The 16,339-nt window shown below is 38.3% G+C and overlaps 1 protein-coding gene across 4 annotated transcripts in view; it reads left to right on the top strand.

Moving 5' to 3' along the window:
* The window catches only part of Parp16 (Poly(ADP-ribose) polymerase 16), a 76,287-nt gene extending 61,396 nt beyond the window's left edge, over positions 1–14,891 (top strand). For all 4 annotated transcript variants that reach the window (XM_067157440.2, XM_067157422.2, XM_067157431.2 and 1 more), the window contains one exon: positions 12,872–14,891. In XM_067157440.2, the coding sequence (XP_067013541.1) occupies positions 12,872–13,028 (157 nt within the window). In that variant the 3' untranslated portion in view covers positions 13,029–14,891. The remainder of the gene's footprint in view (positions 1–12,871) is intronic.
* The last annotated feature ends 1,448 nt before the right edge of the window (positions 14,892–16,339 follow it).

Below are 16,339 nucleotides of genomic sequence, written 5' to 3' on the forward strand. Positions count from 1 at the left end.
GATCAGGCGAGTAAGGCGGGTGTGGAAGAACCTCCCATCCCCACCGTTGTCAGCGATGCTGAACGATGGCTGCTGTGTGAGCTGTCATGTTATCGTGTAGGATTATGGCAGTGTCCAAAAGATCTGGATGTTGAACATTGTATGCCAGGATTACCATAACCTTATTGGGCGACTGATTTTGTCGAACCTTGTGTGTCCGTGGTGACCCCTGACAACGCCATTCACTTGACTGTCCTCACGTAAACACTGATTGATGACCATTATCCGTACATCTTTGTTCATGGACACTGGACGGCCTGGGCGAGGCAAATTGGCAGTTGATACTCTACCCCGTTTGAACGTCTCCACCCACCTCGCCACTGTTCTATAGGACATGGCATGCACACCTAATGCTTCCTGCAGCTCGGTATGGCATTGGCGTGCATTTCTGCCATGGAGAACTGCTATTTTAATATACGATCGTTGCTCCTGCTTGTCGACTTCCATTTTGTGACGCTCTCACTCACACACTAAAAATCAGGGCATGCTTATACCCACACTGTTTTTTTACATGCACCATCTATTGGCATCATACGCAAGTAAATATCGTACGTTTCCAAATGCATATCTTAGATTTACTGTGTTGTCTCCTGTTGTGAGGAAAAAAAAAAAATAGTTGCCATTACTTATGACTCAACCTTCAAATAAAAGAAATATTAGAATAACAAACAATGACTATATCGCTACTGGTGGCAGTGGACTCAAAGTACAGTATTTGTACATATCAGAATTTTTCAATTTTCAGTAATAGATATCCCACTTTTTGTATTTCCAAAGCTGAAACAAATATGAAAATATCATGTTAATCTTTTCTATTAAGTGTGGAATATATGTTTAGAATAAACTGAAGCATGTAATCTTTCTTTATCGTATGGCAGTCTTCATTGGTTTGTGAATGAAGTTGGAGGAAGGAGGGGAATGAAGGATAGAATACAGAATATATATTAAATGCAGAAGTTTTAAACATGTGTTATTTAGTGGTAGGGAATTGATTCATTTAGTAGAACTTGTTGTATTAACCAGTCTGCATATTATTGGCTTTCTAAATAGAGAGCATGCTTTTTATAGATGCTTATTTTGACTTCTTTTCATTATGGTTTGACATTCAAGTATAAAACTTTCATTTATGCATGCGTGTTCATTGTAGTTGTTATGCCTTCCAGTATTCAATCTGCAAGTATTAACAAGTATCTGCAAGTATGGACAAAGCATTGCCATAATCCTCTGTTTACAACTGTCATTCATGCTTTTACTTCCATTCTGTGTTACTCAGTTTCAATTAGATCTGACTTGTACCATCATCTCTTACGTCCCTGCTTCTCGTATCATCAAGGGCTGAGTTGGTTACTCCCCTGGCTAACCTGTTCATCTCAATTCACTTCACATAGGTCCCACTGCTAAAGATGGTTGTATGCATACTCTCATCTAATTTGTTCTTTTCTTACAGCCTTTATCTTTTCATTACAAATATCCTTCTTGTTATTGTTACCACTTTTTTGCATCTGGAATCATTCTCATTACCTTCATGTCTGTTATCTGCGGCTTATGCATAGCCTACGGTATCAAATCAAAATCATCATGAGCCGTCAATGGTCGGCTTTTAAAGCTGCCGCGCAGGTGGCAGATTCCCTATCAATTGGTTACCTAGATTTTTCTTTAACATTTTAAAAGAACTTTGAAATTTATTGAATATATCCCTTGATAATTTATTCTAATCCCTTATTCCTTATCCAATAAATGAATATTTGCCCCAATGTCCTCTTGAGTTCCACCTTTATCTTCATACTATGAACTTTCCTACTTTCGAAAGCTCTACTCAAGCTTATTCGTTTACTTATGTCATTTCATGCCTACTCTCCACTGACTGCTTGAAACATACCACATATTCAGAATATATAGAGGATTTCCACGCAATAAATACATTTTTTTGTATTGTATTGATTGGGTGGAAATCCTCAAATCTTGATATATTCTGAATAGATTCGCAATTAAGTATTTATTTATTTTCCACCTAGTCGATACAATGATTGCTTAATGCAATTTAATGGTTAAAAGTGGTACATGTTTCGTATATTATCAACATCTTCAGCCACATAACACTGTTTAGATGAAAAATATATAAATTGACAAAGTAATGCTTTAGAGGAAGTGTCCTTAAAATTAACATAAGATTTTATGTAATATTCTGAATATTCAAAGTCAGTACGGAACAACAATGAAATTTATAACTTACATACCACATAGTCAAGCATGTCTTTCCAGCCCAAAGTTTGCAACATTTTCCTAACACTACCCCTTTGTCAGAAATCACGCAGAACAAACCATGCTGCTTTCCTTTGAAATTTTTCCTGTTCTCGTATCAAGTAGTTCTGGTTAGGGTCCCATACACTGGAGCCATACTCTGTGGTCTTACTAGAGACTAATATATGCCCTCTTCTTTACATCCTTATTGAAAATGGAAACCTGCAACCTGTTTTCCAGTCAGTGACGGGGTCAGGGTTGGGATGAATGAAGCCGCCTACTTGCGGCGAGGATAGGAATTGTGCCGGCTGCCAAGGCCTGTCGCACTCCTCTGGGGCAATGATTAATGACTGACATATGAAATGAAATAGTAGTGGAGAGTGTTGCTGGAATGAAAGATGACAGGGAAAACTGGAGTACCCACAGAAAAACCTGTCCAAATCTGACATGGAGTGACCCGGATTTGAACGACGGTATCCAGCGGTGAGAGGCCGGCGCTCTGCCGCCTGAGCCACAGAGGCTCTTTTTACATCCTTATTGCAACCCCTAAATACTCTCATAACTATGTGATCTGTAACCTTTCTTAACAACCTCGTTAATATGATTACCCTATTGAACATCATTCCTTATATTAACATCTAGGCACTTACAGTGTTCCCCATGAGGTATTATCACCCCATTGGGAACACTGTAAGTACCTAGGTGTTAATGTAATGACTGGGTTATTCACCTAAGATGTTACTCAGAAAAAAAAAAAGTCTAAACCATTGAATATATCGATATTCTGTTTTCATATTCGTAAATGATACTCAGGGGCTAGTAAAATAATGTGCTACTTATTCTCGTGTAGTTTGATTAATAACCAAGATATTACTACTAACTCCATATTTTAAAATGGAACAGCACGAATTCATACAGCTGACCTAAATGTTCAACTGCGTACAAGTTCAAATATATAAGTATTTTCAAAATCAGACAATTGCTTTTTGATATATCAATAAGAACAGTATGCACGGTTTTGCATCCACATCAGACAACGTCTAGTCGGGCAAGGACATATTGACGCTCAAGCAGTTTCCTGGTGTGATTCCAGCCAGAGAATGGATACCAGGCATGTAAGCATATCGTACACATGTGATGTGTTTGCAAAGTGTGTATGACAAGTGAACTCATGACAGGACAGGGAGGGTTGATGTTCTTAAAAAGAATAAAATAATTATATTGACTTAAAAGGAAGATAACGAAAGCTATAATTGTCACTGGTTTGAGTGTACAGTACACACTACTGTATGAATTGGGAAATAAACATAACACAAGACACCTAAAGAGCTCCTTCTAGAAAAGCAAATGAATAATGTTCGAGGTAGACTTTACTGGAAATGATCCTAAGGGCGTGGGCACGGGAACATAACATCTCGTCAGTGTAATTGTTATGATGCTGACATTTTGCATTTAGAGACCGTGTTGGTTGGGTTATTTTAGGCGAAGAAGCGGTGTTACTACCAATGCTGGATGATTATTTGGGCTGGGATAGGTTAGACATTAGGAGACAAACAGCTCGACTTATTATGTGTGATGTTCAGAGCTGTTAGTGGTGAGATGACAGCAACACTATTATTTATTTGTTTTATGCGCATTATTATCTGCGGAGCTCAAGCGCGACTGTAGTAGTGTGCATTCGGGAAAGCACAGTTTCGAGTCCTGCCTCGCCCGACCTGAAAGTGATTTTCATGGTGTCCCATGTTCAACACCGGGCAATGCCGGATTGGTACTTTGGAGATAGGCCACTGCCGACGTCCTTTCCAAATTCTTCCCACTCCCATCCGTGGGGAAAGATGCTAAACTGAGCACAACCTGTTACACATGGATTTCAAAACAAAACAAAAGAAAAACTTTAATCTTCCTTCCCTGTTTTGTGTTCGCCAGCCATACAATAACGATGTACACCCAGGGTATGTTACGGTACATCACATTATGTGTACAATAGTTTACAGAAAATGCCTGGTACCGTTCTGTGGCTGGAATCAATGCCAGGAAACAGCTTGTGTGCCAATACGTCCTTGGCTGACCGCACACTGTCTGATGCGGCATGCAAAAGCCCAAATGTGGTTTTTATTGATATCTCAAAAAGTAACTGTCCGATTTTGAAAATACTTTGAAAATACAGTATGTACGGTTTTGCATGCCACATCAGACTACGTGTAGTCAGGCAAGGACATCTTGACGCTCAAGCAGTTTCCTGGTGTGATTTCAGCCAGAGAATGGATACCAGGCATGTAAGCATATCGTACACATGTGATGTGTTTGCAAAGTGTGTATGACAAGCGAACTCATGACAGGAACTTGAACTTGTACGCAATTGAACTTTCAGACCAGCTGTGTGTATTTGTGCCATTCCATTTAAAAAATATGGAGTTAGTATCAATATCTCAGTTATTAATCATCCCATGAAAATAAGTAGCACATTATTTTACAAGTCCCTGGGCATCATTATGAATATGAAAACAGAATACAGATATCTTTAATGGTTTAGACATTATTTCTGCACAACATCTTAGGTGGATAACCCTGTATATCAGGCCCACCCAACTATCGTTCTCATTCTATAAAGTTAACTTAAAAAAGAGAGCTAGGAGAGTATAATTTTTTTGTGAACTCACTTCCTTCTTACATATTACCATTGATCTCAATTACAAACATTCTGCATTAGTTTTGCTACACATTGATTCAATTCACCTTACTATACTACCAGCTTAGAAGAATACAGGGTCTCTCATATAAACTTAGACCGAATGCACGGTGTTTGTACTATGGGCTACACAGCTGCAGTATGGAAGGCGCGCGTATAGTTCTTGTCCTTGCAAGCAGCCTGCACGTGTTTGACCTGGCAGGCATGAGTTAACATGGTGAGACATTTATCATTGCAACACCATATTTTCATATGTAAAAGTTATAGTTTCATCTAAGGGTTGTTGTGAACAGTTATAACTCTCGCAATTGGTGTGCAGAAAATCCTAATGGTGTTTATGAAGTCCCTCATTATGATAGGAAAATTGGTGTTTGGTGTGCTGTTCATGCAAGACAAATAATTGGGCCTAATTTTTTTTTTTTTTTTTTTTGAGACAACAGTAAATGCAGAGGGGTACCAAGAAGATATTTTATACGCCATTCTTCCATCAGGTAACAGAAGAAGAAAAATTGCATAGGTGGTGGTTTCAACAAAATTCAGCCCCTGCTCATACAGCAGAAGATTCAGAAGTGTTTGCAGACAGAGTGATTTGTGCTGGTTTATTTTCCCCTTGTTCTCCAGATCTAACAGTGTGTGATTTTTACTTGTGCGGTACACTGAAAGAAAAAGTATTGGAGGAACTAAAAGAAAACATTATGAATTAAATCAGAAACATTACAGTGGCAGAACTCACTTGCGTCAGCCAGAATGTGGTTACCAGATACAATGCCTGTGTAACCCAGGAAGGACAACACTATTGCCAATCCTGTTTACAATAGTAATGGATGACATCATGAGAACAGCAAAAGCAACATACGGTGGAAGAGAAGTGAAAGTCATGTTATTTGCAGATGATATTGTGATTTGGGGAGAAGAGGACGTGAAGGTTCAAGAACAGTTGGATGTGCTGTGTGGGAAGATCGAAGAATGTGGATTGAAAATAAGTGTAGGCAAGAGTAAAACTCTTGTTATGACTAGAGGGGAGAAAGGAGGGAAAGGTCAGATTAGACTTGCAGACAAGCCGCTTGAAGTATTGGAGATGTTCATATACCTGGGGAGTGAATTAATGGAGAATGCTCGACTGGATGTTGAGATTAGTAAGAGGATTCAAGCTGGAAGCTGTTTCTATCATAGTGTAAGAAACATGTTATGGGACAAAGAAACCTGGACAATGGCAAAGAAGAATGAGAGTCGAATACAGACAGCCGAAATGAAATTCTTGAGGAGTATGATACAGAAGAGTAGAAGAGACAAAATAAGGAATTAAAAAATCCGGGAAGAAATTGGAGTGGAAAAAATGAATGATAGAATAGAGAAGAGCCAACTAAAATGGTTTGGGCACATAAAGCAAATGAGTGATAAAGAATGCCAAAAAAAGGCGATTAAAATGCAAATGCAAGGAAGGAGAGGTCGTGGATGACCATGATTGAGATGGAAGGACACAATCCAACACAGTATTATAGAAAGAAACCTGGACTGGGACACAGTGTTGGAGGAGGAGTGGTGGAAAGATCGAAGAAAGTGGAGAGGAACCATATTTGCCCCTACCCGACTACAGCTGGATAAAGGGAAATGATGATGATGAAGAAGCAAAATACTAATTATTTCCAGGCTGTAAAAACATTATATTTATTTATTTATTTATTTATTTATTTATTTATTTATTTATTTATTATTTATTTATTATTTATTTATTTATTTATTTATTTATTTATTTATTTATTTATTATTTATTTATTTATTTATTTATTTATTTATTTATTTATTTATTTATTTATTTATTTATTTATTTATTTATTTATTTATTTATTTATTTACAGAGTTTACGCCCACATTGGAGCACTTAAATCAGACTACAACAAATTTGTCTTCCTTTTCTTCTCCCAAAAAGTCTTGAGTCTGGTTGACCTGGCTGCCCTCTCCGCATCCGTTATAACATATTGTTTCCTCTGTACAGTGGTCAGAGGAAGCCTGATGCATTTATTATGATTCTTATTTTTAAAAATTGAAATCTACTGGCATGTAAAAGAACTCCCGCAGGACTAAATTCCGGCACCTCGGCGTCTCCGAAAACCGAAAAAGTAGTTAGTGGAACGTAAAGCAAATAACATTATTATTATTATTATTATTATTATTATTATTATTATTATTATTATTATTAAAAATTGAAATCATTTTTTTTATTTAAATCAGATTTTTCTTCAATTTTGCAATTTTACAAATCATTTGATATTTTTAAATTGGTGTAAGCCTATGCTTTATTGTTTATTAAGCACCTGAGATGAATATTGAAGGATCAATCTAATTTCTGTTTTAACAATATTTTAAATTGGGATATTATATTACAGTGCATTTTTAAACTAGTGTTTCTTTCTCATTACTTATTCTTTTAGATAAAAACACAAACTAGAAACTTTGTTTACTTTGCTGTCTCTAATGTTCTTTTGGCTGTTAGAGGTAGCAGTAATTCACGTTTCCTTATGTATAATAGCCAAAAGAGTCAAGTGAAACACAGACAGTACAGAAGGGAACTAATAAAGCAGTTGATTGGAGATGTACGGAACAAGGACTCACTCAAGCACGATCAGCCATCCACTTCTGATCAAGAAGAACATCTAAATGTTCGTCCCAACTTCATTTATTCTCATCTATAGAGGAGAACTAAAGACTGGGCAGTTGTCAGTAACCGTAAAGTGAAGAGGGGACAATGTGACACAGTGTTTTTCTGCAATACTTGTAGGAAAAAGTCTGGATTACATCCTGGCGAGTGCTTTGAGAAGTTCTACACAACGCACAGTTACAAATAAAAAGTGACAGTCTGAGATAATTTCAGGCTTAAAAATACTGAACCTAAATATTGTATTATACTTGTATTATATTTATTTTGTGTTTGCTTTTACTTAATTTTTATAAATATAAATATATGTTTGTGCTGTGTCTTATCCCTCTGTCAGCAGATTCTTAAATGGAGTTGGGGAGGCAGGAGTGTTCAGAAAAGAAAAAAAAAAGGAGGGCTAAGTGTTAAGGCTACTTCTAGCCTTCACGGTTATGTAGCAATCAGTCGAGCACACAAACACAGCAGGTCGCAAGGCATCCATTGGGGCCAGTGGGGAACTCTTCCTTCATGCCTGGTGGACATCGTTTCACAATTACCAAAGTTAAATCTATTTTAGGGCGTGGCCTTTCAACCCATGCCCCCATAAGGTTCTTTCAGAATGTCATTCATTTTCATTTTTGAGAGATGTTCCCTGCTAGTGAAGCCTCCGTGGCTCAGACGGCAGTGCGTTGGCCTCTCACCACTGGATACTGTGGTTCAAATCCCGGTCACTCCATGTGAGATGTGTGCTGGACAAAGCGGAGGCGGGACAGGTTTTTCTCCGGGTACTCCGGTTTTCCCTGTCATCTTTCATTCCTGCAACACTCTCCATTCTCATTTCATAGCATCTATCAGTCATTAATAAATCACTTTGGGAGTGGCGACCCCATCGTACTAATAGCCGATATATGATTCATTCATTACATCCCTGACCCGGTCAGTGACCGGAAAACAGGTTGCAGGTTTTCATTTTTCCCCGCTAATTGGAACTCCAAATATTTAACTTGTGCACCACCTGCACATCACAAGTTTGCATAACATTTGGCTCTTTTAATGCAACATTGATTCAACAGTTGCACTATTAATAATCAGTTGAACATTAAAAAATTTAGTGTGTTTATGTCATATAACGTGTGTATTGTAACTTGTGTACTTACTGTAACATTGTCGAGCGAATAATTACTCAGTGCTTTTAAGACCTCAATTTTTAATATAATGTTATTTTAATTATGTGTAATCTAAGTATTATAATCTGTTTAGCTGAAGATGTCCCACAGAGGAACAAAACATTTTAATATGCCTTGTATTTTTAAAATATCTTGTTAATTTGGTGATCCAGTGTATCACGATTTGTATTGAAAGGTGGTTTTAATTCATCTCTTAAAAAGTGAATAATCAGTGTCAATATGGAATTTAATATGAAGTTTATTATATGCAGCCCCCATACTATTCATAATAGTCATGGACAAAATTCATAAGACCATTAAACAGAGGAGGGGAAGAGAGGCAACAAAAGCCTTATTGTTTGAAGATGAGATAGTAATATGGGGTGAGGATAAAATGGAAGTGCAAAAACAAGTAGACGTGTGGAACCAAGAGGTAATAAAATGTGGGATGAAAATAAGCACAGAGAAGAGTAAAACAATAGGGATGACAAGGAAGGAAGGAAGGAGAAAGATAAAATTGAATGGAAAAATTCTGAAAGTGGTCATAAAATGGAAAGATAGCTGAGGAAATTGAGAAAAGAATATAACAAGCGAACAGCTTCCACCAGACTATAAAGGGTATTCTGTGGGATCAAGACATTCCAAAGCAATGTAAAAACGTTTTATATTCGGATTTTGAACCCATACTATGCTGCTGGAACTTTGATGACAACAAAAAGAGAAGAGAGCAGAATACAGGGAGCTGAGTTGAAATTCTTAAGAGGCATTGAAGGCAAGACTAGGAAGGATAGGGTTAGAAATGAGGAAATCTGTAAAAGGACAGGAACCTCAAAACTACAGGGCAGGATAAAATCAACTGAATTTAAGTAGTATGGTCACATGTTGAATATGGGAGAGTGTGCCAAAAAGAAAAGTATTTGCAGGAAAGTTAACAAGAAACATGTCGAGGATGACCCCAAAAGAGATGGGCAGATATAGTGAGGGAATGCTTAGAGAAGATGGGAGGAAAACTAGAAGAGACAGGCAGTGATAGAGGTCCTTGATTCACAACCCAACCGAGGGAGCTGGAAATGGGAAATGAAAAAGAAGTGATTGTAACACCAATGTTGTCAATATAGGACAAAGTGCACTTGTTTGTTTGTTTGTTTGTTTGTTTGTTTGTTTGTTTGTTTGTTTGTGTGTTTGTTTGTTTGTTCTTTCCTCCATAGAACTGCATGGATGTTCTCACCGAGGCTTTGTACCTTTGAGCTTCCTGTACAATTGCAGGGTATTGTTTACTGTTTTGTTCAAAAGAAGAGAAAGTCTGATTGATATATGTTGTAACTATATCCAAGGTAGGTGTGTGAAACACACCCTTTCACAATGACTCCCTCTTACTTATTACATGTGATAAAATTCATTGTGGGTCCGTATTGAAAGTATTTGTATTAAATAACACTTGGATGTTTTATTATTCATCCACCGATTCAATACAATACAATCTTAAAAATAAGGACATTGTCCTTATCAGAATCGTGAACATGAAATTAATATATTAGATGGTACTTGTTTTGCCTATCAATAGTAGGCATCATCAGCCATAGATCAGGTACCTGATTGGAAATAACTTATGAATGCTGTTGAAAACTATGTTGTGTAAAATGTATTAGAGATCGTTAAACAACTATTACAATATAAAATGTAGTATGCTGTTACTTGACAATATTTGTGATAATATTGGAGTTTAAAAACATGACAATTATTTCAGGATTATGACATATTAAAAGATATTACAATAAAGATAAAAATCAGAAAACACATTCCATTTAGTTCTCAGATGGTGTGTTGTTAAAAACTTATGGAAAGTTGAGCAATGGTAACGGTCGTTGCTTCTTGAAGTTAATAAATATTGATTTTCATTTATATGCTTATAAATGTTGAAGAATTTTCATATGGCCTGGTTCTTTTTGAGATAATACACTGACTGACAGAGCAAATGCAACACCAAGGAGGAGTGGTTCGAAAGGGATGAAAGTTGGGGAAAAAACAGAGACGGCACGGACGAATAATTGATGTTTATTTCAAACCGATATGCAGGTTACACAATGCGCACGGCATCGACTCAGTAGGATGTAGGACCACAGCGAGCGGCGATGCACGCAGAAACACGTCGAGGTACAGAGTCAGTAAGAGTGCGGATGGTGTCCTGAGGGATGGTTCTCCATTCTCTGTCAACCATTTGCCACAGTTGGTCGTCCGTACGAGGCTGGGGCAGAGTTTGCAAACGGCGTCCAATGAGATCCCACACGTGTTTGATTGGTGAGAGATCCGGAGAGTACGCTGGCCACGGAAGCATCTGTACACCTCGTAGAGCCTGTTGGGAGATGCGAGCAATGTGTGGGCGGGCATTATCCTGCTGAAACAGAGCATTGGGCAGCCCCTGAAGGTACGGGAGTGCCACCGGCCGCAGCACATGCTGCACGTAGCAGTGGGCATTTAACGTGCCTTGAATACGCACTAGAGGTGACGTGGAATCATACGCAATAGCGCCCCAAACCATGATGCCGCGTTGTCTAGCGGTAGGGCGCTCCACAGTTACGGCCGGATTTTACCTTTCTCCACGCCGACGCCACACGCGTCTGCGGTGACTATCACTGACAGAACAGAAGCGTGACTCATCGGAGAACACGACGTTCCGCCATTCCCTCATCCAAGTCGCTCTAGCCCGGCACCATGCCAGGCGTGCATGTCTATGCTGTGGAGTCAATGGTAGTCTTCTGAGCGGACGCCGGGAGTGCAGGCCTCCTTCAACCAATCAACGGGAAATTGTTCTGGTCGATATTGGAACAGCCAGGGTGTCTTGCACATGCTGAAGAATGGCGGTTGACGTGGCGTGCGGGGCTGCCACCGCTTGGCGGCGGATGCGCCGATCCTCGCGTGCTGACGTCACTCGGGCTGTGCCTGGACCCCTCGCACGTGCCACATGTCCCTGCGCCAACCATCTTCGCCACAGGCGCTGCACCGTGGACACATCCCTATGGGTATCGGCTGCGATTTGACGAAGCGACCAACCTGCCCTTCTCAGCCCGATCACCATACCCCTCGTAAAGTCGTCTGTCTGCTGGAAATGCCTCCGTTGACGGCGGCCTGGCATTCTTAGCTATACACGTGTCCTGTGGCGCACGACAACACGTTCTACAATGACTGTCGGCTGAGAAATCACGGTACGAAGTGGGCCATTCGCCAACGCCGTGTCCCATTTATCGTTCGCTACGTGCGCAGCACAGCGGCGCATTTCACATCATGAGCATACCTCAGTGACGTCAGTCTACCCTGCAATTGGCATAAAGTTCTGACCACTCCTTCTTGGTGTTGCATTTGCTCTGTCAGTCAGTGTATTAGGTGGAAATGTTGGTGCCGTAGGCTATATTGAAGTCTGTGTAGAATTACCAACTCATTCCAAGAGATTGATGTGCATGTCACGGTCAGGCCTCCCTGCAACAATTTGTGAATGTTCATGCCTCTTTGAATGGAATAAATTATTTGACACCCCTTCGTATTAATTGTCAATTCTTCTTGTAGCATTTCTCAGTTGCTTAACACTTACTAGAGATCTGTCCGATAAATGCTACGACTCCTTTGCGGCTGTAGTTTTCTGCATTTAATGGTTCTGCCACTGCCCTCTACATCTGTGTTGTTTGTAATTCTTGAGAGAGTTAACGTGTTAGCTAATATTTCGCGGGAGAAGTTTGAAGAAACTCAAAATTCTTTACATGCTGTTAATTACGTAACATAATATCTTTCATATTCTTCACCAGTAATCACATACCTTCCTGCTTGTTGCAATCCTTCCTGTTCCCTTGCTTGTAGATTGGTCCAATTGTTACTTTGTGATATGAATGCAAAAGCTACATAAATTAACTTATGCAATAATAGTCAACAGGAGACAATAAAGGTACCAATTAGGATTCTCCCAAAGCCATTGAGGTCATAATATTACATTTCCAGCAGGATATAATAACTCATTAAAGTGATAAAAGTTTTATATGGTTTGCCCTGTATTGTGCTTCTCTGAATTGTCTTAATCATTGCCAGCTAACCACAAAATCCCAATTGTTGCAGCACATCTGATGGTTCTGTCCTGGGCTGGTTGGGTAGTCACAAATTGTTGACTTTCATTATCAGCTATGTTGTCCTCCTGGCTACTATTGGACTTTCAAACAACCACTATGTCCAGAGGTATTACAAGATGTTACTGCACAGAGCTGGACTTACCTAATTTGCTTTAAACCAAAGATTATTTGATTATTTTAACAGTACGTATGATCTTCAGTTATTTTCTTATATGAAGAATTTTGAGTAATGAAATTATTGTTATAGAAGATCTTTACATAAACAGCTTTAATAACATTTATATATTATTTCTTTAGTGTTCCAAACGTGTTTTTTCATTGTAAGTTTTTTATCGGTATGTATTTTTGTATAACAGTTTTCTAAATTTTGAAGTCTGTTATCTTTGTTATTGATTTTCCTTAATTATTTGTTAATGTTACATTTGGTGAAAAGTTGGATATAAAAATTTGTGAATGATAATACTGTATATGAAATAAATTTGTGTACTCATAAATCTTGGTATATGTTCTTTTAGTATTATACAATGAATGAGACTTATCTCAAAAATTTTGTAAGTGCTATTTAGTTAGTTTTATCAGCTTGAATTTGATGCAATTATTTTGGGTAAGTTAGTTCACTAACCATTCCTTGTTGAATCTGTATGTGTAAAACTTGGGAGGAATAGGGATGTATCATGCAAAACTTGTCCGCTAGGCAGCATAATGGTAATGCACGGTATGCGCTTTCCGCTTCTCGATTGTTCTACATGAGACTTATATGGAGTATTCCTAAATGTATGATAATTGAAATGAAACTGTTGTTTTAAATGCATGAAAATGAAATTACCATATTCTGGTAATGTTTTGAAAGAGATGGGAAATAATATAGGTGCAATTACTATTGCAAATTTGAAAGCGAAATTGAAGGACAAGGGTGGAATATTATCCAGAAGGAAGTGAGTTGAACTGAAAGGGAAGTACTAAAAGTAGCAACATTTTCTTTTTATGGTTCTGTTAACATTGAATTCTTCAAATGCAAATAGCCTTTTGAAAACGGCAGTGAGAGGGCGGCGCGCTGCCGCATAAACCACAGAGGCTCATTGAATAATAATTTTTAAAATATTTTTTTTTTACATTCCACTTACTACTTTTACGGTTTTCGGAGATGCTGAGGTGCCGGAATTTTGTCCCTTAGGAGTTCTTTTACATGCCAGTAAATCTACCGACACGAGGCTGACGTATTTGAGCACCTTCAAATACCATCGGACTGGGCCAGGTCTTAGAAGGCTAGCGCTCTACCATCCGAGCTACTCAGTCTGGCTAAAATGACTGAAATAGGTCATATTAACTAACTTATTACAAAAGTATTTCTTAATTGGAATTATTTATCTCATTCATTCGTTTCAGTAATGACAAAATCTTCAACTGCAAAATGCTTCAAGCAGACATTGATATTATGAGCCACAATTTCATTTCTTAGGTCCTGTCTACGAAGCGCATGCAACCACTTTTTACGGAATGGCTCTTCCTTAGCAAATTGATGGTATGAATAGGATTGACCTTGATTTTGGAACATTGGTATAGTGCAATAGTCAGGCAAAACAGTTTTCTTTTGTTTTTTCTGCCATTACGATATATTAAAACATTAACTTCATCAGTTAACCAGGCAACTTCCATTTAAAACATACAAGAACAAATGACGATCAACAAGTGCATACCGTGTACTACTTGTGAGATATCTACCGATAGTGTTTCAGTACATCCCTATTTCAATTGAACTCATGTTTGTGTGGGAAATGTGTTGAATTGAGTCACATTGTCTTTTATATTTTTCTTCCAATATTTACGAAATTGCAGTTCAGTGAAGTAAATGTTTTGCTAATTATTGCTGTAAAGGATGATTTCAGTTAAATGATAAAATATTTATGTAGTACTGAATAAGTTTTCTTAATATTTCAGTAATTAATAATTGTTAAAAGTCCATTGTGTTTTTAAAGAAATATAATTTAAATAAACAAACTCAATTCCATTTTCGCTTCTACCCAATACTTCCTTTTCAGTGTTATTCTGACTGCTTTGTCATTGTTTACTTATAACAAACTACCTTTAATCCCATATACACAGTTGTACTTCTCTGCATTTTGATTAACAAACACTAGATTTAATGATAATTTACTGACTTAACATGAGAAGTAAGCAGCCATTAAAGAGTAACTATTGCATCCGGGAGATAGTGGGTTCGAATCCCACTGTCGGCAGCCCTGAAGATGGTTTTCCGTGGTTTCCCATTTTCACAACAGACAAATGCTGGGGCCGTACCTTAATTAAGGCCATGGCCGCTTCCTTCCAACTCCTAGGCCTTTCCTTTCCCATCGTCGCCATAAGACCTATCTGTGTCGGTGTGACTTAAAGCTGCGAGCAAGAAAGAGTAACTATGGTCATTTTTCCCATGTTTTCCCTGTCTAAGTAATAACATTTTTGAAATGATTCCTAATGATTGCTCTCATGCAGGTTGCATGCTTGTCAGACTTGCTTATGTTACTTAGTTCTTTAACAATGATAATAATAATAATAATAATAATAATAATCCCCATTCGGCTTTCTTAGGTGTTTGGTTCTGAATTGAATGAGAGCTAGACATAATCCTGCATGAGACATTAGGATGGGGGTTCTCAACCTTGACATAGCAGGTCCCATTGGCTTATAGGGGAGGTTCCTGTAGATATGCAGGATAGAAGTGAATAAGGCATTGCCAAATGAGCACTCGCAGATCTGCTGAAATGAAGAGTTTCAATGGCCAACAACCTCAAAGACGAATGGAAGTTTCCCAACAACAGAGAGGACAGAAGAACCAAGTCTTTGACATTAAACCCAGAAGTAACAACTGTTTCCCGCATTAGGTACTCCGTGGTCAGCATCTGTACGAATGTTAGGGTTGGCTGTTCTTATGGTGCTAACCTCAATAGTGAGTATCATTGGCACAGCCATATGGGTTTCTTGTCCTCTACCTAGAGGTATACAACACTATGTCTTACGTAAAGTATAGGGGGAGTTACATGCTTTTAAAAGAACACCAAGTCCACTTTTACTTAGAGGAATACAATACCATCTGGATGTAGTGTTGTATACTTCACAGTCTGGTGGATTTTCCATGAACTAAGGAAATGCTTTTGTAGTCCAGTCAGTTTTATATGTGACTAGCTGATGTACCCATGCTTCGCTATGGAATTCTACATTGTATACAGAATTATGGGATAGGTAGTGTACACGTTGTGAGTGAGATTCTATTAAATTGCATAGCTCTTAATGTTACCCTATAAACATGACGGGGAAGTCACCGAACGTCTTTTTTTTTTTTTTAAATATGAAGACTGGGTTAGGAAATTTTCATTGTAATGGTAGGCCCTCTTGCCTATCATCAGTCACAATCAAGTTGGGGAATTTTCATTATAATGGCAGACTCTCACTCTCTACCTGC

Source organism: Anabrus simplex, chromosome 1 (genome assembly GCF_040414725.1).
Source record: "Anabrus simplex isolate iqAnaSimp1 chromosome 1, ASM4041472v1, whole genome shotgun sequence".
Classification (NCBI taxonomy): Eukaryota; Metazoa; Arthropoda; class Insecta; order Orthoptera; family Tettigoniidae; genus Anabrus; species Anabrus simplex.